Source organism: Mesoplodon mirus (assembly GCF_964341445.2).
Source record: "Mesoplodon mirus genome assembly, chromosome: X".
NCBI lineage: Eukaryota > Metazoa > Chordata > Mammalia > Artiodactyla > Ziphiidae > Mesoplodon > Mesoplodon mirus.
The window spans coordinates 101,372,782-101,399,848 of NC_138981.1; the positions used below are offsets into that span (position 1 = coordinate 101,372,782).

At 37.1% G+C, this 27,067-nt stretch overlaps 1 protein-coding gene across 3 annotated transcripts in view; it reads right to left on the reverse strand.

Moving 5' to 3' along the window:
* The window catches only part of KLHL13 (kelch like family member 13), a gene marked incomplete at its 5' end in the record, with an annotated part of 191,328 nt that overhangs the window by 40,274 nt on the left and 123,987 nt on the right, over positions 1-27,067 (reverse strand). The window contains one exon of one of the 3 annotated variants that reach the window (XM_082610144.1): positions 2,963-3,018. The exons of the other annotated variants lie outside the window; for them this stretch is intronic. Within the exon in view, the coding sequence (XP_082466270.1) occupies positions 2,963-3,018 (56 nt within the window). Of the gene's footprint in view, positions 1-2,962; positions 3,019-27,067 lie in introns of those variants that run through there. 3 annotated transcript variants of the gene reach the window in all.

Here is a 27,067-nt window from a genome sequence, read left to right on the forward strand (position 1 = left end):
AAATGGAAAAGTGGGAAATAGATTGATGGTGACTGGTACCCCTAACCAGAAAATTTCCATTCATCCAGAATTATTTCAATGGGACATTCAAGCAGAATGTTTCATTAGTTTCTGTATTCCCTGCACAGACCTGGCACATGAGAGGTTTAATATATGTCATCTGAATGAATACAGAATCTCATTTCTGTGGATCATTCCAGAGACATTTCTTTATCATGTGGTGCCTTAAATGACCGTCAATTATCATTTTACAGAACCATAGATGTAAAGGGGACAGGAGTAAAGCTGAAACTGTACTGCCCCATGACATATCCTGGAAATTGGTTTTTTTTTTTTTTAATAAACTACAGATCACAACTTGTTTCCATGTCATTTGTCTCTTGCTCTTAAAATTGAAAGGCAGAATATAAAAATGCAGCCTTTTCTTGGCAAGATAATATGTCTGGCTTTCTAACTAATTACTTCAAAAGCTAAAGAAGTCTTCACCAAAATCATCTTCATGACTTCTTATCAACCAACATCTTTTGACTTTTTAACATTCAGAACACTCCCTATTATTTCTGCATCAGTAACAGCACATGTCATGTCAACCTCCCCAGCAGATTCAATATTCTCTTCTATCTCCTTTTCATTAAGTCTATTGACTGGATGTGAAGAGCATTGTTCTTCAACAGTGCAAGGAGGTGAAACCTCTCTGCAAACTCCAAGCCACAATGACATCAAACTATCCTTAAAGGAATGATTATCTGAGTAATTCCAAGAACAAATAACATTTTTAATCTTATCCTTTCTAAGTCATATGGTTGAAAGCAATAAAAGGAGCAGTGGTTCTCAGTGGGGGGAGGGGCATCAATGTCTGGAGACGCTTTACGTGGTCGCAGGGTAGGGGGGCGTTGCTACTCTCATCTGGTGGGGTGCTGTTAAACATCCTACGATGCACAGGAAAGGTCTCCACGGCAAAGCTGTGCTCAGGCAAAAATGTCAAGAATGCCAAGGTTGAGAAACCCCGGTACAGAGGGATTAACCTCCTCAGGACAGATTTTCTAAAGAAATTTCATGTTCTAAATAACTTCCCAGTCTGAGAGTTAACTGCATGAGGTAATGCGGGCAGTCAGAAACACAGTAGGATTATTAATTACCAGTAACTCCTCCAAGACTGCCTAATAATAGAATACCTCTGCTCTCCTCCAGTCCATCAATTTGAAAAATCAACTGTTTACAGGAGATAAGTAGGTAATAGCTTTGAAGTTTATAAGATAATTATGTGGAAAGGCTTTTGTCCTATGTAAACTCATGGAAGAATATTTCCTAAGTCGGCTTTAAACAATTGTTATTTGGAGAGAAAAAAAAAACAATTGTTATTTGGATTCACTTTTACATGCCAATTTAGAATCAAGCAAACCCTGTCCAAATAGTCCTATTTCATCAAAACTGTAAAATTATTCATGGGAGAGATTGTGTTCATCAATTTTCTTTTGAAAAATTGAACCTTTTTCTTCCAGCATCTACATATTGCTACCACACCATTCCCGCCCGCCCCACTACCGCTCGACACATCTTATTTTGTAAACAGTGACCAACCACAGAGCGTGAAAACAATCTTTCATAAAGTGTACATGAGTCACTCAACTGCACTTGCTCAAAGAGAACAATTACTTTTTCGAAGAGCATTAGGTAGAGATGGAAGCACTGCCTGATGGTCTTACTGAAAGCTCTGCAAAGGTGGTCAAACCAAACATACACACACTGTGGCATTTCTTTGTACTACTATTTGAAGACAAAGGAAATAGTCTAAGCAATTGTCGTATGTTAACAGGGTGACAGTAACATTGTAATGCTGCCTCAAAGCCTTCCATATTTAAAAAATTACCCCAAGGGAAACAGGTGTAAATGACATAGGGACACAATTCATAAATATAAAAGTACAAATGATTAACAGATAGAAAAATGTTCAACTCCATTAGTACTCCAGAATATGCAAATTAAAGCAAACCTGTAAACTTATAAAAGAGTAGAGTAGAAGATATACTCTCAAAATTGCTAGTGCAAACAAATATTAAGCCCCTGCCACCTGCATGGCATTGTTCACTCATGGATTTTTTAATGAAAAATTTAAAATCATCAAATGTACAAATTCTTTTCCTTTTTACACTGAACATCCTGACAATAAAGGATTGTGTATTACTGGTGGGTGGGCTGCAGCAAGAGTGGTCTGTCAATCTGGTTCAAATATGTTTTCTACAATGAATAGTTCTGTAGAGGTAATAGATTGGTAGATGTTCTATGAAGAACCGTGTACTTAGAATTCACTATAGCAATTGGGTTTGTTGGTATGCCATATGGGGAAGGGAAGAGTATCTCATAATTGCATCATTTGGCTCCAAAGCCTCAAATAGTCTTAGGACACTCATCAGTCTCAATAAAACATGCTGATAGGATACATGCACTTGCAGAAAAAACATACTGCCCAAGACTATCAGAATACATGTCAAGTTGTTCCCTTTACTTTACTTGATTTTATTTCTGAGGGAAAAAAATAAGTGAATCAGAGAAAAACCAGAAAGGTAAAAGTATATCAATGCCTTTAACTTTTCTCTCTTTAGTTCCTGATCAGTTTGACAGCACTTCTTGCTTGTGACTATTACATTACAAAGTGGTTAAACCTAACAATGTATGTAATTCTAATAACATAATGCCACTGTAACAGAAGAACAGGGGTTTCTGAGTTAGTGTCAAAAGTATTATTCAAATACTGCAATTTCCCAGAGTAATAATATTATTCTAACTGAAAGTCAGAGCCAGTGGGTTGGTGTGCAAGAAGAGCAACAACAACAAAACAAAACAAAAATAAAAGTCATGAATGGTATAACAACAGAACAAGTCAGCTTGGTTAATCAAGGCACTGACTCATGCTTTACCACCCGTCCCCCAGAAAAATAAAAAACATATTTCTCACACTCACAATTTAAAAAGAAAATCAAGAAAAAGGCTTTCTTCAAAGAAGAACTCCCCCGCCATTTGTTTTTCTGCTCTGAAACAGAGAAGTGTCTGCTAGCTGCAGCATTTGCTAAATGAAACATTTCTTGCTATAAAGTTGCAATGGCAGGTGGGGGAAAAATTCAGCCACCTGTTCTCACATTCATTTGAATTTGAGTGCTAAATCCGTCAAGGTATTTCCTTCCCCCATGAGAAATAAATTAAAAACTTAAGATGATATTAGTTATTTCCCATTGATTTTTCTATAGATTCAAAGTATGCATTCTCCATTGAATTCTAAAGATATTAATAATCTTCCTACCACACAAAATTTAGAATCAACTCTCCTTCACCCCTCCCATCAAAAACTGAATGATACACACACACACACACACACACACACACACACTTTCAATTTCCATTAAGAAAAAAAGGAAGTGTTTTTAAAATTAAGAAGGAAAATTTCCAATTCATGAAGTAAGTTAATATATATAAAATAAGCCTGGTATTTTCTTTAAAAGAAAAACACCTTAAAACCTAAAATATTTAAAGATATGCCCCAGGAATTCCCTGGCATCTAGTGGTTAGGACTCTGTGCTTCCACTGCAGGGGTCCTGGGTTCAATCCCTGGTCGGGGAACTAAGATCCCACAAGCCACAGGGCGGGGCCAAAAATAAATAAATAAATAAACTGCTTTGAAAAATAAATAAAAGTAAAGATTTAAAAAAATAAGAAAATAAAGATACATCCCAACTAAAATGACATTTACGGTATCATTGTGCAAGGAAATTATAAATATCATAGCAACTTCTCTTTTTTTTAAACATCTTTATTGGCATATAACTGCTTTACAATGTTGTGTTAGTTCCTGCTGTATAACAAAGTGAATCAGCTATACAGATACATACATCCCCATATCCCCTCCCTCTTACATCTCCCTCCCACCCTCCCTATCCCACCCCTCTAGGTGGTCACAAAGCACTGAGCTGATGTCCCCGATCTCCCAGTGGGAGCAACTTCTCTTAAGAAGGCGTAAATTAATCACTATTTAAGAAACTATGGAGAACGTGTCTCCTCAACAAGGTGTTTGCCTGAAGGAAGTCAAGAAAAGATAAAGCTTTGGTTAGTTATTTGTATTTTTTTAATGACATAAGTATAAGTACATTATTGTCAACTTGCAATAAATCTGCTAATGGAAATCTTTAGCATAGATGATATAAAATAGCTGCTAACCTTTCTGAGGCTTTCTTTTCTGCTGCAGCTATATACCAGAGCCCACAAGAGAAAAAACTTTAAAGGTGATAGGGTCAGACTGTAAAATGATTTTCCAAAGTAAAGAAGCTTCTTTATATGCAAATGTCTGTCACATTTAAAATAAAATCACATTAATAAATAGCTGATGTCAGTTTTAACATAGGAATAAGATCATCTACCAGCACCTGCTGTGTACTAGGCAGTGTGCCAGACACGTTCTCTATGCTACTTAATCCTCATAACAATCCCATTTTAAAGATAGGAAACTGAAGCTCAGAGAGTTTAAGGCCTCACCATGAATCTGGTAACTATGATTTGAACCTGAGTCTGATTCCAGAGACCAAACTGTTCCCATCACACCAAGTCTAAAAAATGAAAAATAGCAGAGTAGAGGCCATAAAGCAATCAATGTTTCAGTGTTTAATTTATAAACATGAGGAAGATCTCAGAGAGACATTCTGTTATAGGGAAGCAATTTGTTGGTTGAATTACTTCAGTCTAAAATTACCCACTTTTACCACTACTTCCATAACAACAATACCAATGCTAAAAATCTCTCATGCCATTCTCCCAACACATCTATCCTAGGATATAACTCAGATCAGATTTATGGAGAACTTGACATTACTGATACCAACATTTAAAAGAACAGATTCTGAATTCCAAAGCCACCCATCGCCATCACAGAAATAGCACTATGACACAGATGAGGGAATTGGGCTAAACAAATGGAATGACAAATGACAGTCCACTCTAACAGGATGAAAGTTAATTATCCAAACCATAAAGCATTTGCATTGAACACCTCTATCCTGTCCCTGAAACACTTTCAGATTAATGTTTGCTCCTTCTATCTACCATATTTCAAAACTTTAGTCTTGCTTCATCTTTTAAAATTCATATACCAATTAAACTACATCAAGTCTCATGCACCTAGACTAGAAAATTCTACCGTTTGGAAGCTTGGTTTATATACTATTTCTCATTCTTTACATTTCTCATAATATTTGGATGAAAGATATAGATAGATAGATGATAAATAGATACCTGAAGCAGTAATACAAGAGTATAATCTATAAAAATATTGAATCACTGTTGTATGTACACCTGAAACTAACACAACATTGTAAATCAACTATACTTCAATTAAAAAAATGAATTCTAAATGTTGATTCCATACCTACTATATAAAAAAAGCTAAGTCAAAGTTGAAGCTCCCTTGCCTTAAGAAGCCATATAAGGTAAGCAAGTACACAAGTGGTAGTGGTGGGAGAGAGAGAGCAATATGGACCTGTAGGCTGGGGGAAACAGCACGGACTCCCATCACCGTCAATAGTCCCGTTCCCAGTGCACAGAGGAAATAGTTATAATCCTCTGAAAGGATGCTCCTGCCCCGCTACAGCCAGCACCAGCCTGGCCATTGAGAAGTCTGAGCTATACCTGAGGTCAGGAGCATGCCTTCTCCTTCTTCTATCCCCAAATGAAGAACCTGAACAGGAGCTCCAACACCCATGCCACTTTTCTATAAAGGAGCTTTTTGCTCCCAGAGGATTTATATTAACCAAAGTATCACTTTATTCCTATTATCTGTAGCTCACTGACTTTGAAATTTGACTATGGTGCTATAGTGCGTATCAATGGAAAAGTGTATTATTAAAGAACTGAGCTTTCACCTGCCTAAAATTTCAGTTCATTAAATATTCAAACATCCAAGTTATCCAATTTTAGAGTTTATTATAAAGGCAGATTCCACAAACTCAAAACCAGTTAGAAATCACTGAGACAAATCTCTTTGGGAACAGGAGGAATCATTAATCAAGTGGTAAAAATCCAATCCTTTTCTGTCTTTTCTGAATTTCCTAGTTATATTCAGCTTCGCAAAGTCAGTAATTCATGACCAGGTCTTAAGGGAATGTTTATTTTTCTTTTAAAAGGAAACATGATAGGGCCTCCCTGGTGGCGCAGTGGTTGAGAGTCTGCCTGCCGATGCAGGGGATACGGGTTCATGCCCCGGTCCGGGAGGATCCCATATGCCGCGGAGCGGCTGGGCCCGTGAGCCATGGCTGCTGAGCCTGCGCATCCGGAGCCTGTGCTCCGCAACAGGAGAGACCACAACAGTGAGAGGCCCACGTACCGCAAAAATTAAAAAATAAATAAATAAATAAATAAATAAAGGAAACATGATAGAAAAAAAAAAACAAAGAGTAAGACTTTCCAACTTAAAAGTAATAGCCAATTGTACTCCATGTTTTAAGAATTATAATTGGCAGCTCTACGAGTCCCACTGATTCTGTCTTCAAAGGCTATAATAAATGTAACAAATCTCAACCTTGATTTTGCAATGACCTAGCAGCATCTCTAATTATTTCAATGAATGTATCAAATCATTCATTTAAATATAATGTGTAATATTAATTAATCACACCAATGTTTTAATATGACAGCCAATATTTTTAAGACAGGGGAAGGTAATACAAAAAGAGAAATCAGAAGACAGACTCTAAACCCAAAGAGTCTGAGAATACACTAAGGATAGCTTTCTCAAGTTTGTTTCAGACGTGGAGTTTGGTGAAGAAAAAAGTCTAATTTTAGTACAATTTTTCATATTAAAATTATTTTCCATTTTGTACATATTTGCCTCACCATTAAGGCTTTTTTTTTTTAAATTGGGGTATTCCTGGTGGCGCAGTGGTTGAGAGTCCACCTGCCGATGCAGGGGACACGGGTTCGTGCCCCGGTCTGGGAAGATCCCACATGCCGCAGAGCGGCTGGGCCCGTGAGCCATGGCCACTGAGCCTGCGCGTCCAGAGCCTGTGCTCTGCAATGGGAGAGGCCACAACAGTGAGAGGCCCGCATACCACAAAAGAAAACAATAATAATAAAATAAAATAAAATAAAACTTAGCTCTAAGACTTCAAGTTATCCCTCTTGTACGATGCTTAGCGTAAAGAAAAAAACCATTCCTGACCTTAAGTTCTTAGGTTGTTAGAAGATGAAAGAAATCTTGACAGTCACTTATAGCTCACTCACCTATCTACACATTCAGGCATCATATTCTATGAGTAGAAAGGCAGAAATGGCTTCTGATTTTTCTCCTGAAATGCCATCAGGAGCCTGCACTTGACTACGGTCCTAGAAAACTATTTTAACTAAGATCACTATAATGCTCAGTTCAACATCACAATGCAATTTCATGATCTAGCTACAGACGGCTCTGCTGATGTGAGTAACAAAAATTGCTCTACAAAAATACTTTTATAAGATTTTGTCCATCGTACAGCAACGCTAAGGAAGGAGTCCTTTGCATAAAGTATTTATGTACCATGACTATGTTTACCCCAAATATTAAGTATTCTTGATAAAATTGGTAATGACTTCCTGAAAGGGAGACTGGTTATTTATTTTCTTTGAAGGAGTAGATGCAAATTATAATTCATTGAGGAGTTTTGCCACTTTGGGGGAAAGGTGTTTCTTTTTAGGAACATTATGGCCTCTGGCTTAAAGAAAGTTGGTGTTCTTGGGTGGAACGCAAAAAGGGTAGAGGCAGACCATATAATTTAAACAACATGACAGTAGGCATCCAGCACTCACATTTCCCAGTCATCTAAGTGGGAATTTTGAATAGAGGCTAATTGGAGCATTTTCAGACTGTGTACGTGTTTTGCAGAAGTGATCTATGAATTGTGAAGTAGTAATGAAGTACTGCCTCGGTCTGTTTGAGACAAATAGGACAGAAGGATATTAAGCAAGAGAGAAGCATTCCCTTCCTTCCTTCCATACCGTCCTTTAAACCAGTGTTTCATACCCCAATTTATAATTTCTGACTCTCAGAGCGCAGGTGAGAAGGACGCAGAGAAAAGTCACCAAGAAGATGAGTGTCAGAGTGTCAAAAGTGTGCCCAGCTAGTTGGAAAATGCTAGCCTAAATGCTATTCCCCTCAACTCATCCCATCTACAACAAGCTATTTCTTGAAGCAATAAGTCATTTTAAATGTCCCAAATCCAATCTTTTTGTAGATCATGCTTTAAGGAGAAAACTGGTTTATTTAAAGGTACTCTCAAGGGAAATGAATTTGACTACATAGTTCTTAATGATTATTCCTGGAAGCTTGGTCAGTCAGAAGGAAGTTCAGGAATCTCAAATGTATCTAGATGTCACACATTCAAGAGAGACATAGATAGGATATTCTGGATTCTAAAAGAAAATTGTTATCATCAAAGTATTTCAGTCATCTTATACCCCTAGTTCTCCCCCATCTCCTATGCCCAGGCAACTGACAAAGTACTAAGTATCTCTCTAGTATGCCTCTTTCACCACCTCTCCACTCTCACTGCCCCTACCACACTTTGGGTATCTATTACCTCCTCCGTGGATTTGGTTAGTAACATAAATTACATATTTGTTACAGTATAGCATCTTCACATACTATGATTGTATTTATAGCTTTGGCGGGGGCGGGGCAGGGGGAGACAGGGTGGGGTGGAGGACCGGGGGGACCTTCAAGATGGCGGAAGAGTAAGACACGGAGATCACCTTCCTCCCCACAGATACACCAGAAATACGTCTACACGTGGAACAACTCCTACAGAACACCTACTGAACGCTGGCAGAAGACTTCAGACCTCCCAAAAGGCAAGAAACTCCCCACGTACCTGGGTAGGGCAAAAGAAAAAAGAATAAACAGAGACAAAAGAATAGGGATGGGACCTGCACCAGTGGGAGGGAGCTGTGAAGGAGGAAAGGTTTCCACACACCAGAAGCCCCTTCACTAGTGGAGACAGTTTTCCAAGAGCAGTATTCAATCACTCCTCTCTGCTTGCTGAACAAAAGCCATATCCTACGCTCTTGCATTCAAGGCTTCTTGGACTAGCCCTCCTTAGCTAGTTGCACATTCTGGCAAATAATTCAAAGTAAATATATATTTAATGATTTGAGAATAAATAAAAATCCAAATTTATTCACAAACTATCAGTTGTTTTGCTTTAGAATATGTTGTTTTCATACATTAGTAACTGCTATGCCTTTTTGTCCTATTGTTAACCAAGCAATGTGTAAAAGCATTTATTTAAAATATTTCTGATAGGAGGAAAACTTAGTTAATTTGAATTGAATATCTGCTGGGAGTTCCCTGGTGGTCCAGTGGTTAGGACTCAATGCTTTCACTGCCGTGGCCCCGGGTTTAGCCTTTTTTAAGTATAAGACAATTCAGAACATAAGTAAATGTGGATCATTTTTTTGAGTACTAATTTAAAATTTATTTTTCCTAAACCCTGCTCAGATTTCCTTTTATCCTAGTCAGCCATTCCTGTTTTCAAACTATACACAGGAAACACATTATCATTTAAGTACAACTATACTAGTTTTAAAACATAAATTTGTCTAAAATAGTTTTCCCCTCATGGTAAAGGACATGTGAAAATAAGTCAAATAACTCTTAACTTTAAGAGTAGTTGCTCTCTTGGAAGAGATTATATATAATCTTACTTTCTTTATCAAATTACAATTTGATGAACCATGACTAAAGTATTCTGGTCACTGGTAAATTGCTTCTATTAAAATTACTTTCAGTCAGTGCCAGCATCATGGTACTTATCGGCAAGCAAGGAACAGAATCAGGATTTTGGATTAGTTCTTTTCATAGGAAAGATAGCTGTAACTTACTCTCTAACAAGACTGTAATTTATTAGATTCCTCTATATATGAAATGAAGAAATGCAACACACTTTGAGTGAAATAATTTGCACAAGGCTACAGACCTAAAAACTACTCTCTCTAGAGTCATTCATCGGGGATTTCCCCAGCAGTCCAGTGGTTAAGACTCCGTGCTTCCAACGCAGGGGGCCTGCGTTCGATCCCTGGTCGGGGAACTAAGATCCCACATGCTGCACGGTGTGGCCATAAATAAATAAATAATTTAAAAAAATTCATTCCTCAACTCAACATCTGAACACCTGCTATGTGCCAGCCACTGCACTAGGAGATATGTAAAAAGAGCAGGCAGGATACTTGCTTGCAAAGAGATCACAGTGAAAGAAATAATTACCTTCCAAAGGACTAAATGATATAAAAATAATAATAAATTCTCAACATCATCTACTAACAAATACCATGTTGCATAATTCATATAAACCACAGTAACTAAACTAACTGCAAACTTTGCTCCCTGGTACAGAAGTGTATCAGTTCATATTTAGCATATAAGCGCCAAAATAAATAAATAAATAACATCGACTTTCCTTACTGCTATTTTATTTTAAAGGATTATTCATCCCAAATCAGGCTATCTGCAAGGCTGCATCAGCAATCAAATAATATCCACTATTCAAAAATATAATCTGCGGGCTTCCCTGGGGGCGCAGTGGTTAAGAATCCGCCTGCCAAGGCAGGGGACACAGGTTCAAGCCCTGGTCCGGGAAGATCCCATATGCCGCGGAGCAACTAAGCCCGTGTGCCACAACTACTGAGCCTGCACTCTAGAGCCCGTGAGCCACAATTACCGAAGCCCATGAGCCTAGAGCCCGTGCTCCGCAACAAGAGAAGCCACTGCAATGAGAAGCCCGCGCGTAGCAACAAAGACCCAACACAGCCAAAAAAAAAAAAAAAAATATATATATATATATATATATATATATAATCTGCAATTATAATTATATGAAAGAAAGCCAAACATATGATGGTGTGATGGTGGATCACATCATTTGAAAGAAAAGTCTCTAATTGCATCTATCTATATACTTCAGCAATATGCTTATGAAAAATATGCTAATGAGCCAGGTCACTGGTCTACTTTAGACGAAAATTTTGGTTCCAGTTTCATGAACTTTTGTTTAGCTGTGAATCATTCAGAAATGATTACATATGCACATCCTTTGAGGGAAAGTGCTCATAATGAATGAAAATCACTTCAATTTAGTGATGCTAAGGGATTATCTACTGGATAATCTACTTACAACCTAAAACATCCATATACTTTTCAAAACTCTATTTCAAAATATTTTGTAGATCCACCCAAACTAAAGCCAGGTCGAACTGTGAGTTAATTTGGAACACAGTTCAGTGTAGGACAAGAGAAAAATCTCTGGTGTAATCACATGTATAAAGAGAAATCTAGTTGGAGTTTTTGTAGTAAACTGGTTTTTAACATTAATTTGTAATACAATTGATGAAATGGGATAAAATAATAAAAAGGAAATATAAATTAAGACTGAGTTAAATCATCAAATGTGAATGTACACAGATGGAGGAAAAGTGACCAGACTTAAATATCACATTCTCTTTCAAGGTACAATGGTATGACAAAGAATGATTTCTAAGGTTCCTCCCAACTCTTAGAGTCCAAGAATCCTGAATAAGATATTTATGCTCTTTTTAAGATATCATGTTCTGATCTCACTGATCAGTGAAAAGCACTATATTTTTGAAACCAGTAAAACAACGAGTGAAAATAAAAGATGTTACAGGGCAAGCTGTAAATGAACAAAGGTCTTTTAAAATTTGTAGAAATACCTTCAGTGAGAGACTTTCAGGTGGGGGTGGGAGAGAAGGAGGGGGAGAGAGAAGGGGGAGAGAGGAAGGACAGAGTGATGGCAAAGGCACTAGTTTAACCCAGTTGTCCACGAACACTCAAATGAGCTTGTTTCTCTAATGTATCATTCTCACAATGTTTCATTCTCAAAATCTCATTGTTTTAAAATACAGTATTCAAGACTTTTAAATCAAAAACTCAATCGAGCCCCTGCACCTTCCAATCTAATCCCGTAAGTCCTTAAAGATGGAAGAGAAAGGCAGAAGAGTGGGTCAGAGAGAGATAGATGTGAAAAAGACTCCTGCCATTGCTGGCGCTGAAGATGGAGAAAGGGAGCCAGAAACCAAGGAATGCTGGCGGCCTCTAGAAGCTGAGATCAACTGTTGCCTTACAGCCAGCAAGAAGATAAGGACCTTGGTGGTTCTACAGCTGCAAAGAACTGAATTCTGTCAATGATCCAAACGAGAAGGAAATGCAGTCTCCCCTAGAGCCTCAGAAGCAAACACAGCTCCACCAACACCGTGATTTTAGCCCAGTGAGACCCATACCAGACTTCTGACCTAAAAAACTATAACATAATAAATTTGTGACGTTTTAAGCCATTAGTTTGCAGCAATGTTATGGCAGCAATAGAAAACTCATACATGGAGGTTTTTCTCAATGCCTGCACACAATCGAGCAATGGGACAATGATGTCCACAAGAAAGTACTAAACATACTGACTGGTTAGTACCCTAGGACTGTGATAAACAGAGCACATCTGCTACAGTCAACGGCAGCTAATTACTGGGGGGAAAGAAGGTGGTTGGCCAACGAAGGTAGAATAGTGCTTCGAAAGAAATAGGAAACAATGAGGTTAATCCCAGTATCATATCAGTAAGTAAAGATAATTGCCCCAGTATTTTCCTGCAACTTCACCACTTGACAGTACCACAAAGTAAAGCTAACTTCTCCCTGTACCACCACCCAATTCAAAAAAGTTTATCTCGGGGCTTCCCTGGTGGCACAGTGGTTGAGAGTCCGCCTGCCGATGCAGGGGACACGGGTTCGTGCCCCAGTCCGGGAAGATCCCACATGCCGCGGAGCGGCTGGTCCCGTGAGCCAGGGCCGCTGAGCCTGCGCATCCAGAGCCTGTGCTCCGCAACGGGAGAGGCCACAACACTGAGAGACCCGCGTACCACAAAAAAAAAAAAGTTTATCTCATCTGTCATACTCCTTTGTTCTTCGAATTCTAGTGAGATATTTCCTAATTAGTAGATGGCATGAAAGTAGCAAAAGTCTATAAAAAGAAAAAGGCATTAGAGGAGTCAAGATCATTGAAATCAATCAGAACTGCGTTTGAATTTTCACTTCACCTCTTACTTGAAATGTAACATTGAGCAAGTTAATTAACTTCTCAGAACCACTGTGCCCTTAGAGTAGAACAGGGAAGAGACTTACCCTTATAGTGTTTGGGAGGCAGCTTCCAAAGTGCTTGGCACTTTTTTTTTTCCAGCGAGGGAAGGATTTATTACTACTTGCAACAAGTAAGGAGAACACCGGGGATCTTTCCCAAAGCAGTGTCTCCCCATACAGCAAAATTGGGGAAGTTTTAACACAGTGCTTGGCACTTTTATAGTAGCACTCAATAAATTGTATTACATTTAACTATGTTAAACCAGGACATTTTTGAAAATTGCAAATAAATATGTTTCACATGAAATTTACAATATCTGTTGTATAGGCTAGATTCAAGAGTTCTGAAAGTTGTTTTTAATTACATTTTTCTTATGGAAACATGTTATTTCATTTCTCCACTGAACCATATCATAAGAAGAATTGTCCAACAAGTTGGGCATACTCCTGTCTTACCATACCACAAATGTTGCAAAATTGGGTTAAAAACAACATATACCCTCATCATAGTAAGTCATGCCAGTGAAAATATTTTACTATAATTGGAAACATAATATAATTTTATTTTTCTCTAAGATTACATCATATAGTCTGGGATCAAATTGTTGATGCTTGTAAGGTAAAAATATATACACTTGTGTGCTATAAAGCACCTAAGCCCTGTCCAACTTAAAGAATGGCACTCCATTTTTCTTGTTTAAAAAAGTGACTGTCAAGTTTAAATGTAAATTGCATCATTTTCCATCTTATGGAATATGTACTTTCTCTTTTTTTCTTTGTTTAAATATTGGGGTATAACTGACATACATTGTATTAGTTTCAGGTGTACAACATAATGATTTGATATTTGTATATATTGGGAAATGATCACAATAGGAATATGCACTTTAAAATCTGGTATCTATATCCAATTGATATCTCCTCAGTGAGCCCAGATACATTTCTCCTCTGTAGTATTTTTATTGCCATTAAATCCATTATCAATAATGCAAGCACAGTAAACAAGAATGTTATTTAAACTGGTTGTCTTGGTTTAGAATTTTCACAGGAGCAAAATAAATCAAGCAATTTAATTGTTTATAAATAAAGATAGGATAGAAGATAAAGACTAGTCATTCTGAATAACTGCAAGGACTAGATCCATAATACTCAGCAGAGTTATGCCTGGCGCATAACAGGCAGTAACTTCTGAATATTATAAACTCAATATACAAAGTGATTGAAAAAGAACTGAGCTCTTTCAAAAGTGGATTGCTCAGTAACTTCTTTATGTACTGATTCCCTAAGAATCTCACATTTACACCACCTTTTTCTTGGCCTTGAGGAGATAAAGCAATACACTGTGGCTGCTATTTCAATTTAAAATATCAGCATGCACAGTGCTTATAATTCTTGATTCTTTACAAGTAATACAGTCATTAATACAAATACTTGTCTATCTCTTCCTTCTTTCTTTTCCCTCCCCCTAACTTGGCCCTATTTAGGTCTCATCTAAATATTCTAAATTTCAAGCAGAATGTCTGGAATCCTTAGAGTTCTTAGTAACTCCAGACTTCACATGATGGTGAAAGATTTGCATTTCCGTCTCTCTTCCCTCTGGGGAAATGTTTTGAGGGGTACTTGGAAGTAACACTCATTTAGGCATAAAAAACAATGAATCTAGATAAATTTTTGACAAGTAAAATTCTTGGAAATTGCTGAAAGCATCCGAAATACTAGCTTTCTGTCTTGTAAGTTTCTTGTGTGCAATATTCCTCAGATACATTAAATGGTTTTACGAGATCTTTTTAAAGACACATACAATAGGCTTTAAAACAAAATTTTAATTTCATTTGCACATGCCAGAATTCCTCAGACTCGAAGATCTGAAGTAGCCAAGAGAATAAACGCTGACTAGGAGGAACAAGCAATCTACTCGTAAACCTCCGAAAAGAAGTTTGTAAACTCTGAGTCACTGTGGTTCAGGGTGAATGCTATGATTAAAAAATAATATAATCGCAGGCTCTTTAAGATAAGCAAAACGCCTGTATGAAAGGAGAGAGGTCTCTTCTACTCGGACCATGTGGGGAGCATCTCATTCAGATGTAGTATCTTGTATAAAGTTTAACACAAAAAAACTATCTGGGTGAGGCACAACCAGCAGAGTGAAGAGTCTGGAAAACATGTCACATGAGTAATGGTTAAAGAAAGAAGATTTCCAGGCTTGTACGTTATGAAGAAAATAATATTTTTCTCCATAGTTCCAGAAGGCCACACTAGGAATAGGAGATGAAAGATAAGAGGAATTTATTTTGCTCAATGCATGGAAGAGCTGTCCACGAATGAAAGGTGCTGCCTTGGGGAGGTAGTGAGCTCTTTGTCACTGACAGTGATCAAGGAGAACGTGCATCAGCATCTCTCAGAGTTGTCACAGGAAGGATTCCTGCTTTAAAGGGGATTTGGATTCTCTAAATGACATCTAAGGTCACTTTTATCTCTATGATTTTCCACTAATAAGTGTTAAGCTAGCCCTTCTGCAAGTTCAGACAATGGAAATTCACAAGAAACATGCTACAAAAGTTAGAGATGAGCGCTAAATTGCTGTGTTACTTATGTTATTTCTCCAAATAATTTTGTTAGATTGAGCATATGTTGTAAAAAAACAGATTAAGCAGACACAAACAAAAGTTTATGTATACACTAATTGTGAAAATATCTAACTAATTCTTTTCTAATTTGAGAATATCAATTTGGGAAGTATTTTGCTAGATGAAAAAGATATCTAAGGTTTTATTTTATTTTCAAGGTTGTATTTTATTCACTAAATTAGAAAAAAGACAATCTTAGGGGATAGAAAACATGTCAAATTTAGAAAGTGCATATTTTAATTTTCTCTGTCCTTTGAATCACCCACAAACAAGGAACATTTATATAGTATGACTAAATCTAGATGAATTATTGACAATTAAATAAAGCACCATTTTTTCTAGGGAAATCTAGATACTGAATCTCAATGATAAAATGATAGAAAATGATTGCTATAAAAGTCAGTGCTATTGGCACTTACTCTAAAATATATTTTACATAGCAAACAAAATAGTTGTAAACAGGATGCTAACTGAATACAAGTGTATTGGCTAAGAGAGGACAAGTCTAATGCACTAACACTCATTCTACACCCATTGTCTGGCTTGCTATGATTCACTGTTACATTGTGCTGGTTAATTCTTACCTATTGTCTTCCTCCTTGTGGCCACACCATTATTAGCAAGACTTAACTGCTTGTGAAGAAAGATAAAAAGATAGCTAATGCTAATTCTGTTCTATTTCAGTGTGTCCTTGGAATCTAACAATACATTAACCCTATAACATCAGCCTGAAGGAATCATTTGCTGCTTGAAAACAATGAATACCAAAACACCAGAAAACCACTTAGAAGTGACTGCCCTTTCAGCTTTATTAATTTAGGCAAGTTGACAGGTTAATTTACATGCTTCACACCTGTTAGGAGCAGAGTCTACTAATTCAGCTTACACTGACCAGGAGATACTCCTTCAGGCTAAGGTTGAACTTCAACCTTCTGCTGAACAGAGTGTAACACAAACACATCACTCAGATTTCGATCAAGACAGTCCCTTCAGAATTCCACATGGATGGCACACCACCCTTGCAAGTGTTCAAAGCTGAAGCTGAAGGGAGACTCTACCTAATAAAGACTAAATAATATTTGGTAATCAAGCTATCTGGAGGCCAAAGGATTATTTTCCCAAATCTTTTGTCTTTATGATACTCCACTCTTCCCAAATCATATTTTAACACAATTTGAAAAGCACTTTATGCTATATAAGAAACTATTTTCCTTAATATTATCATAAACATTGTCTTTATCATCAATAAGTCTTGAAAATATGGAAAGGTTTTAACTCACATTCAGGTTCTAAACAAGCAGAAAGCAAGCCAACTTGGACTTTAAATCCACAAGCAAAAAAAGCTTTTCTACTCAATGTTTGCAGTAAGTAAAACATTCTCTATTCTAGCTTTCACTAGTGGATAGAAGCACTGCCCTATTACCAGCATCAATGGAAGAGTTCTAGCCAGCAGCACCTACATTGAGTTTAGAAAGAAACCATAAGGAACCTTTATATTTCTCCATATTTGCTCCATTACTACAACACATTTTTACTACAAGCAAAAATATTTTACATGGAAATTTCAGTCTTTGAAAAAGCACCCAAGTCATCAATGAAAATCATGTAATATGTATTCGACAAATCACAGTAAATAACGATAAAACATTACAAACCAATACAAGCAAATATACCAAAAGATGCTTATATTAACTGGGAAGAATTCTATATTCAACATAGTATTTTTAATGTTTATACATAATTTTACAGGTAAATTCTAAAATATCACAATCTATCAGAGAGTCAGAATTTAACTGCTCCATTTCAATGCAAAGACTTTAGACCCAAAAGACACAAGTAGCCATCTAATCTATGTTTGTCAACCCAACCGACCATGAGAGCAAACATGATGTTACTTGACCCAGGATTCTAACTTACTCTTTACAATTTTTGAGTGAGAAATATGCTCAACTTAAATATCATCTGTGTGTAGAAGTGCTATGCAATATAAGGAAGCACTGATGAGAACAACATGTTAAACGTGGTATTTTTATTTCTGGCCCAGCAAGGCAATGAACTCTAAAGCAGTCAAAAATGAAACAATTTATTTAAAACTTGATTCAAACTCCCCAAGCTAGTCTTCTTTTCCTATATTTAACATATATTTTCTGTGTATATTTACATAATATTTTAAACCTCATATTAATTTATTTATTAAAAAAATAAGTTAAGGCCAATTTAACAATACAGACCGTCACAATGTCAAAATAGTCCAGACTAACACTAGCTCCTCAAATATACTTTTCCATTCTACATATGTGTACTACCAACACTCAATGCCAACGTGCAAGATCTATGATATTTTCTGGCTTCTCTCATCTAAATCAATCCACTCATATCACCAGGTCAAAGAGGTAAGGACTTAAAAGAAAGAAAGTGGTTCATTAAAGATGTTGTATTAAGCTGTATCTGAGCTTGTGGCTAGTATGGATTAAAAAAATGTAAGTATTTTTTAATCATCTCTAAAAAGTAGCAAATCAGCTGCAACAGGGGCTACAAATTGGATCTTTTGGACAGTAAAATGCAGTAGGAATACTAGAATCATTAGTAACCATTATTAATTGTAACCTATTGGTTTTAGTTTGGGGTGTGTATGTTTTGTTTTGATGATGAAGTTGCTTTTGATAAATCTTTGGTCATTTCTCACCAGCTAAGCTATATAAAGTCAACACGCACATCTCATTTTCTTGAATTATTTGAAGGAGCTCCATTAACTTGTCACCTCCATTAATTTGCACTTTTGACAAATGCAGCTTTTGAGAAACAAACAGAGCTGATTTTTTTCTTTTTTCTTTTACAAATATAACTTAAATTTTTAACTTTATAGGAAACAGAGTTTAACACCCAGATAAAATAACCCGAAGCATCTCTAAGAAGGAATAGAAAAAATAATCTGAAAATGAAATGATGACAGGATTCAACTCTGAAATGTCCTCATTTTTCCTCGCTTTCCCGGGAATTACTTCTTTTGGACTGAGAGCACAAGCACACTTCCTCAGCAGCTGAAAGCCTTTCAAAGAACCAGATAGATACCACTGTGCATCTGAACCTCATATAAAACAAAAACTAAGTAATAAAATGGCAACTCACCAGATTTCTAAACACACAATGAACCTAAAGTGGGAAGAATTTTCCACATCTGTCCTACTGAAAAATATTTTAAAGGGAGCACTTACAGTTAAGACAGACTTTCACTCAAAAGCTTTTCTCGTACAATTATTTAATAAAAAAAAGTCCAGCTTTCCCTCACTCCTTCCTCTACTAAAAAAAGATCACAGACAATACTTTAAAAGAATATTTTATTATATCTCCCAGATTTTGTTTTTAAAGCAACACTTTGCAAATTTAAAAAATAAGATTTTCAAAAATTCTAGAAAGATGTCCCAATATATTTCAGTACATATTTACTTAAAGTAAATTTCAAAAATAGATATTTGTATAATACACTTTTCAACTCCATGTATATAAATAACTACTCATAGAACTATGATTTGCACAAATTCAAACTTATACTTCAGAACTCAAATTATAAAACTGAGAAAGATATAATATCAAACTTATTAATGTTCATACACAACTCAAGTATAAAAGTCCTGATTAAAAGACTCATTTTCTGATCAATGTGTTAACTCTGAATGTTTCAAATTCATCAACAAATTATAGAAAGCATTTCCATATTTAACACATCAACATCAATCATCAGCAGTTTTTGTGCCATTACACAAAAGAAGTCATCTTAAGTATTTCAGATACACAAAAATTCAAAACATCCAACCAATGTAAAAGTTTATCCTTATGCAATTCCTTAGATATACCTTTAGACTTTCATCTTAGTAATTACATTACCATTAGGCACTTTAAATGAAAAGAAACATAAACTCCTAGAAAAACAAAACAATGGTAAAATGTGGGCATGCCAATATACTTAAATGTAAGCAAGCTTGAGGTTTTTAATCTTGTGGGGTTTTGGATGTTGCTGTTTGGGATTTTTTACCCCCTTTTGCCACAAGGTTGATTCATGAATGAAATCCCACTTTAATATCCTATTTTCTCTCACTTACATGTATGCTGGAGAAAGTGGAGTTGACCTGGATGTTTTAAGCACAGGAACTGGGAATTTCCAGATAGCAGGAGAGCTCGTTTTCCATTTCAATGGCATGTTGTCACCACGGTACTACAATAACAGTAAACAGCGTTTCCATAACAGACTACCAACTAGGACTTCCATTCCACACTGTACTGACACAGCAGTGGCTGCCGCGGAGAACAAGCAAACAAACGATTCTGCCAGTGCCCTTAAACCGATGCTTCCAATCTGTAAAATAGGGCTGCAAGGTACCTCCTTTAAATCCTCCTGTCCCCTAAAGCAAATGATGATTCTATCGTTCGAACTCAACAATAGTGCCACCTCGTTAGGAAAGCGTTGACTGCAGTATATTTTTTTGAAAAGACTGCACTGTGCATACCACACAATGCAGCTTTATTTGATAAACGCGGCTAGGGTTTGGGGTGGGTTTTTTTTTTTGGTATTATTTTAAGCTTGCATTACCATTGTTCTACCTTAAACAGGGATACTGCAGCACTGCACTCTATTCTGCACCTATTAACCTGATTTCTGACCAATAGTAGCAGGAAAAAAAAATAGACAGGTTTCATATGAAAATGAAACAACATACCTACTCAGAATACACTTGTCATCCTCTGAACATTCTTCTTTTGAGCTGCAACAATACAAATGGGATATAAACCTCAGCATAGCCTTAGGCCACAGCTAATAGAGATCAGTGACTAAATTCGGCAGCCTGCTTTCCTCCTGTGCAAGCTCTGGCCACACAATACAAGAATGCCATTATGGGAAGAGCCCGTTTAAAAAAAATGCCAGTCTCTCTGTTTTCCAGTTAGAAGAAGGCAAAATGTAAGAACAAATATAAACTGCTGCAGAACTCTGCACGCTCTTCTAGTAGCTTCTGATTCAAGTTGCTCTCTTTTCCCTATTCTTATTTCCAAGCCAGGATGAGCAAAAATCTCATACATTTACAACATGCTGTGTGCTAACACGAATATCACTCTGTCTTCTGCAGCAGAGAAGTACAGAATACCGTGCTCTTAATAGCAGTCCTCGGAGAGACGCTATCAACAATCTAATTCAGTGCTGCCCTCCCCTTCTTCTCTCCCCCTTTCCCTCCCCTTCACCCTCCTTCACGCCTCCCCCGCCCCCAAACAGCTCACAAATTGCCTAGAGGAGAGACACCAAGCAGGTGTCCAGCAGGGACCATTCCAGAGCTCAGCGGCGGGTCCGGTAACCTCTAGGGGTTAGTGACTTGACAAGGAAGATCAAAAATTCAAGCTGCCGTCAAAGGCAGGTTGACGTATTTCATGAAAGTGACGGCAAATAGAAGCTTCATCTGTATTGTTTTAAAATACTGCCAGAAAATAGCGCTGTAAATGCCCAGAACGCGACTGGGTGTTTCAAGTTTCTGTTTAAAGCACCAAACTCACACACTTTCTACACAATTCAAAGAAGTGAAAATAGGATAAACCGGTATTATGCTGAACTCTTTATTTTCAGGTTGAAGAATTTTATTTCTGATGTAGGCAAGTCGCCATCACTAAATATCTACCCTCAATGCGTCCTTCCACCTTCTACCTAAAAACCGAATTATCCATCTTCATCAAATGCAAGCTTAATAAAGGAGGACCGCCATTGACATGAAAGCTGCTACCTTTTAAAAAACTCATCGCAGTGATGAAAAGCTCATATTTACTTTCAAGTTTACATTCAAACAATAAGCTTGTGCTTCCAACTTAAGTAGCTGGCTTTCAAATGCTCTTTCCAAATGATTCCCAGTTTTTGAAAGATTGAGATTTAGTCCCTAAGAGCCTTTCTCATTTGTATTCAAAAAGCACAGGTAATTATTTCTGTAAGAAAGACACTGCTTTCAAAAATTGCAAAATACGTAATTTCATATACCAGAATACAGCGTGAAATCACCTAAGGTAATCACAAGTACCTTTAAGAACACATCAATATTCAACAATGTATTTTCCTATGAAATCCAACATATATGTATACGCAGTATATACGTTCACGCATACATACCTAAGGAGAGAAAGCTTATTTTGAAACATTGACCAGTAATGCATAAACTTTATTAAATACGAAATAGGTCTCAGCCATCACTACCTCACAAATAATTTTTATTCAATCTATCAGACACAAAAACACTGCACAAAAACTCAGTCAAGCAACTTAAAGGGTTAAATGATATTTCCAACTCTTTTCAGTACCCCCGCCAAAAACTGTCTCACAGAAATCTTCAAAGGAATCAGAGAAAGGAATATTTATCAATATCTTAGTGGCCAAAATACATTTTAAAAGTTTTTAAAAAGTGCCACTAATACAAATAAACTGTAGTCAATATTTTACATTAGAAGGATTTGTATAATAATCTTAATAGTTAAGGAGCAAAAAGGTCCTAGGTAGAATTGGCAGTGGTAACTTGTTGGAAACCCCAAGAAGGAAAACACACACAATACACACACACACACACACACACACACACACACTCATCAAGCAAGTTTGGAATGTCTCATTCCAAAGCCCTGAAGCATTCTCAAACATTTAAAAATATAAAACATAAAACAGCTACAAATTAGCTATATGGAGCAATTTTAGATTTTAGAGAGGAACTTCAATCACTTTCCAGCTTATGAAAATATTACAAAGTAGTAATTGCAAATGTAACTTCTCCTTCTGAGAGCAAAGACCCCCCAAACCTATGTAAAACCAAGGTAGTTAAGTGTTTTGAGTCTTCATCTGTGAAGACTACTCAATATTTATGAGGGGGAAATAGGGTGAATGTAGAGTTTTCCAAATTTCCAAGAGGGTAACCTCCCAAAACAGGCGAAGATCACTTTATTGCAAAGGTTCTCAAGTTATTATTCTACTACGAACAATCAACTGATTCAAAAAACCAACATATTCTTGGTCTAATCTCATTCGGCTCCAAAGAAATCAACCAATACCACCAAATCATCTCTTAGACTTAATGTTCAGAACCTGTTTTTGTAGCACTCCAACGGTTGTAATATTTGTTCAAAGTGAAAAGAAAGACTGCTTTCTTCCACCCATCCTAAACACTCTTAAAGACCCCAAAACCCTAAAAGCATTATATCTGATGATGAGCATTTATTTATATTCATTTCTTTTGATTTAATAAATTGCTAGAAGTCATTTGTAATTCTCTCTCATGAGCAAATAACCAATACGCCAAAGGCTTTAAAAATAATTCCCTTAACTAGAAATATAGTCCATGAAATATACTTTACACTATTAAATTGCTGAACAACACCATTCCTCATACGTCGTTTAGAAATAAACTTCAGCCAGGTAAAATCACCCCAATTACAAATTAGCAGAGTCCAAATTAATCAGATTTTACTACCCTGATGGCGACTCTAGTAGCAACTACGGAGTGTAATTACCATTACATTCCAGAACTAAAAATGTTTTCACCTACAGAGTGAAAGGAAGAAAATGATTAAATATATATTTTAAATATAATTTTATGCAAGCTCAGTGATCCCACTACTTTAATATTTAGACTGGGGGGAACCTCCCTGGTGACGCAGTGGTTAAGAATCCGCCTGCCAATGCAGGGGACACGGGTTCGATCCCTGGTCCAGGAAGATCCCACATGTCACAGAGCAACTAAGCCCGTGCACCACAACTACTGAGCCTGCGCTCTAGAGCCCACGAGCCACAACTACTGAGCCCGTGTGCTGCAACTACTGAAGCCTGCGCACCTAGAGCCCATGCTCCGCAACAAGTGAAGCCGCCTCAATGAGAAGCCTGCGCACTGCAACCAAGAGTAGTAGCCCCTGCTCGCCGCAACTAGAGAAAGCCCGCGTGCAGCAATGAAGACCCAACACAGCCAAAAATAAACAAGTTAATTAATTAATTAATTAAAAGAATTATTTAGACTGGGAAATGTCAAAAGCCCTCGTTCACATCACAGGAAACACTGATTTCATTTACAGAACACTTGGTTTCTATTATGGACAACTGCATAAAATGGGATAGAAAGACAACATGCACGTAAGCTCTTCAAAACATTGTATGAACATTAATCACTTAAAAATACCTGTGCATGCGTATTTCAGAGATGTAATAAAGAACAATGTTGGGACTTGGCCAAGGCCATGAAAGGAGTCATTCTTGGCGAAATCTTACAACACAGAATTCCCTGGTTCCCGAAGTAGAAAGAGAAGATTTGTAGAACTTTTACAAATCATCTTGCTCAGTACCCTCACTGTATATATGAAAAAACTGAAGCCCAGAGAAGTTAACTTGTCACACTACTAGCTAGTAGCAGAACTGGAACTAGAAACCAAATTCCATCTCCTAGTCTGGGACTCCTGCTCTAGAATCCCTACTGTCCTTTCTTCTCAATGAGACGGTTCCAGAAGATGTTTGTTTCCATATGAAGTGAACCACATTCTACAAATGTCTCAATGTATTCAAAAGAAACAAGAACTACAAAGAGTTATTTATTCCTCCAATTATATGTATACTCAAAGACAGACATGGGAAAGAAACACAAAAAATACAAACGTGTGTAGAAAGACCATTTCCAAAATCTTAATTCCAGAAGGTGTTTAAGAATGATCAGGGAGAAAACGGTGAGTAAAAATCAAGCCAGTCATAGTATGAGAGAAAAGTGAAACATACAGTCAAGAGTCTAATTTTTTTCTCAATGTAAATGTTTCTAAATAACTTTATATGAAAGTTTAATTTGCTTACTGACTGCTACAGTTTGTCTCCAGTACCACCAACTCATGAAATGAATTGACTAATATGTCACATATCTGACCTCTTTCTCCATATTTTCCCAATATTCCCTAAGAGCTAACCTACCTTTTTCTTGCAAGTTTTGCTTAATCCCGTGGTAAGTACAACTGAAGAATAATAGCATTAACCATCGTTTGTATGAGCAGGCACTGTGTAATCTTCTGGAGTCCTGACAATGTCCCTTCAGACTAATCTGGGAGATCCATGTTATTCTTGTTGCTCAGACAAGACTGTAGATCATGCCAAATCGTGTGCTTTGTTTATATTCTACCAATCAGTAAAAGTACTTGGATGGCAACCAAGTAGGACTGTTAAACCCTTTAAAGCATACAAAAAGTTAACTTCTAGACAACAGAGCACAATTCTTAATACATTCAGGGCTCCTCATTACAGGAAATAGAACTGTTCATGCGAATGGCTATATATACTTAGGTGTGTGTGTGTCTCCTTTTTATTTGTTTTAGGAAACTGAATATCAAATACATTAAAAATTTCTTACTAGGTACTCTGATATTAGCCTTGCTAAGATCAAAATGGAAAATCCTAGACATTTGTCAAAGACAGCTGCTTTGGAAAGTCATTATTTCATCTTTTATAAGCACCTTCTCACAAATCAATTTCCTTAACGGAACTGTGTGGACTCTTACGGTCCCACAAAGAATTTACATAGATTATTGTAACCATGACTATGCCTTGGATTACTGTAGGACCTAACTCCTTCACAATACAAACAAGTAGAAAAACACACTTGTGCAGGTGCATACGCACATGTGTGTGTGTATGCACAGAGAATTCCTCAGGCCATGATGGCATAAGTAACGTGAAGGGAAATACTCTTCTGATCTTTAACATTTCCAAAGGAAAATACGGGTGCTAAACGTTTGTTTGTTTCTTTGTTTGTTTTGGGGGAGTCAGGTATAGAACAGTAATAGGAGAGCTAGTAAGCTGATAAGGTAAGGGGAACAAAGGAGAAAAAAAGTAACGGTGAGGAAGGTAATGGACTGGCTGGAGGGAGAATGGAAAGCCAGAATGGTAGTGGTTCCTGATGTTTATGTAGCACCTTTTATAACCCGGGGTCAGACAAATGAGGTTATGAGGCTAAGATGGGAGTTGGTGTAGAAAGGACTGAGCAGGCAACAAGAGAGATCCAGCTGTTGGGGACCCAATGACCCACAGATTCTGACTACCCTTAATCTCACTACACTGAAAAAAGGATTTGCACTGAATGGGAAATTCAGAAGTCCTTGCCCTTCCTTTTTCCTTTTGTTTTCTACAGTATCTATATTCTTTATGGCTTTTTTTTGGTGGGGGGGGCTACCCTTGAGTTCTTCATTCACATGATTCCCAAATCCATATGCCCAAGTAAGTCTTCATACATCTTTGACATGCATAACCTAAATTAATTCTTAAGTATTCCCGTGTATTAAAAAATGCCTTGGGGCTTCCCTGGTGGCACAGTGGTTGAGAGTCCACCTGCCGATGCAGGGGACACGGGTTCGTGCCCCGGTCTGGGAAGATCCCACATGCCGCAGAGTGGCTGGGCCCGTGAGCCATGGCCGCTGAGCCTGTGCTCCGCAATGGGAGAGGCCACAGCAGTGAGAGGCCCGTGCACCGGAAAAAAAAAAAAAAAAGCCTTAAACCCCAAATCAAAGTGTTTGGGTGATTTGGGAGGGGTAATGGTGGAAATCAATGATTTTTACATACATACTATCTATATACCTGATTTTGCATTACCATTTTTAAGTTGTTGAAAAAAGCCATTTACAGAGACAGTTTATGATCATCAAATAGGGATAATGTATCTAGTGCTCCAATAAGAGGCCTGCTGTTAGGACAGCCCCCGTGCTCCAGCTTTGCTACTTTGTCTGCCTGAGATGCCTTCCCCAAACTCGTGCTCCTCTTTCAAGAAGGAATCCCTGAATCTTTATCTTCCTAATTGATCACTATTCCTGGCACACGGGAAAGCACTCAATTAAGTATTTGTTGAGTAGATTGAAAGCGAGATTTTTATAAGCAGAGTAGTGGTTAAACAAGAACTGTGTACTGAAGCCAGGATATATCCTGAAAAGTTTAAAAAATGCTGTTATTGATTCTGCTATGACTAAAAGCAGAGTTTAAAGTAAAAGGAATACCTATAAAGTCCTTAAAATGAAAAAAAAATTAAACATACACAGTCTTGTTAAAAATAAGCATATGTTGAAGAAAATCACCCAGAATACATACTTTCTTAAATAAAATAAAGGCGTCACTGATAGTGATGATGGATTGCTCTAAGGAAAAATCTCTGCTCTCACCTCAAATAATAATAATTTATCTGTTTAGTTGTCTCTCAACAACTTCCTAAGTATCTCCTTAAATTACATTTGGTAAATAAAATAGCCAAACTATTGTTAGAGTTTC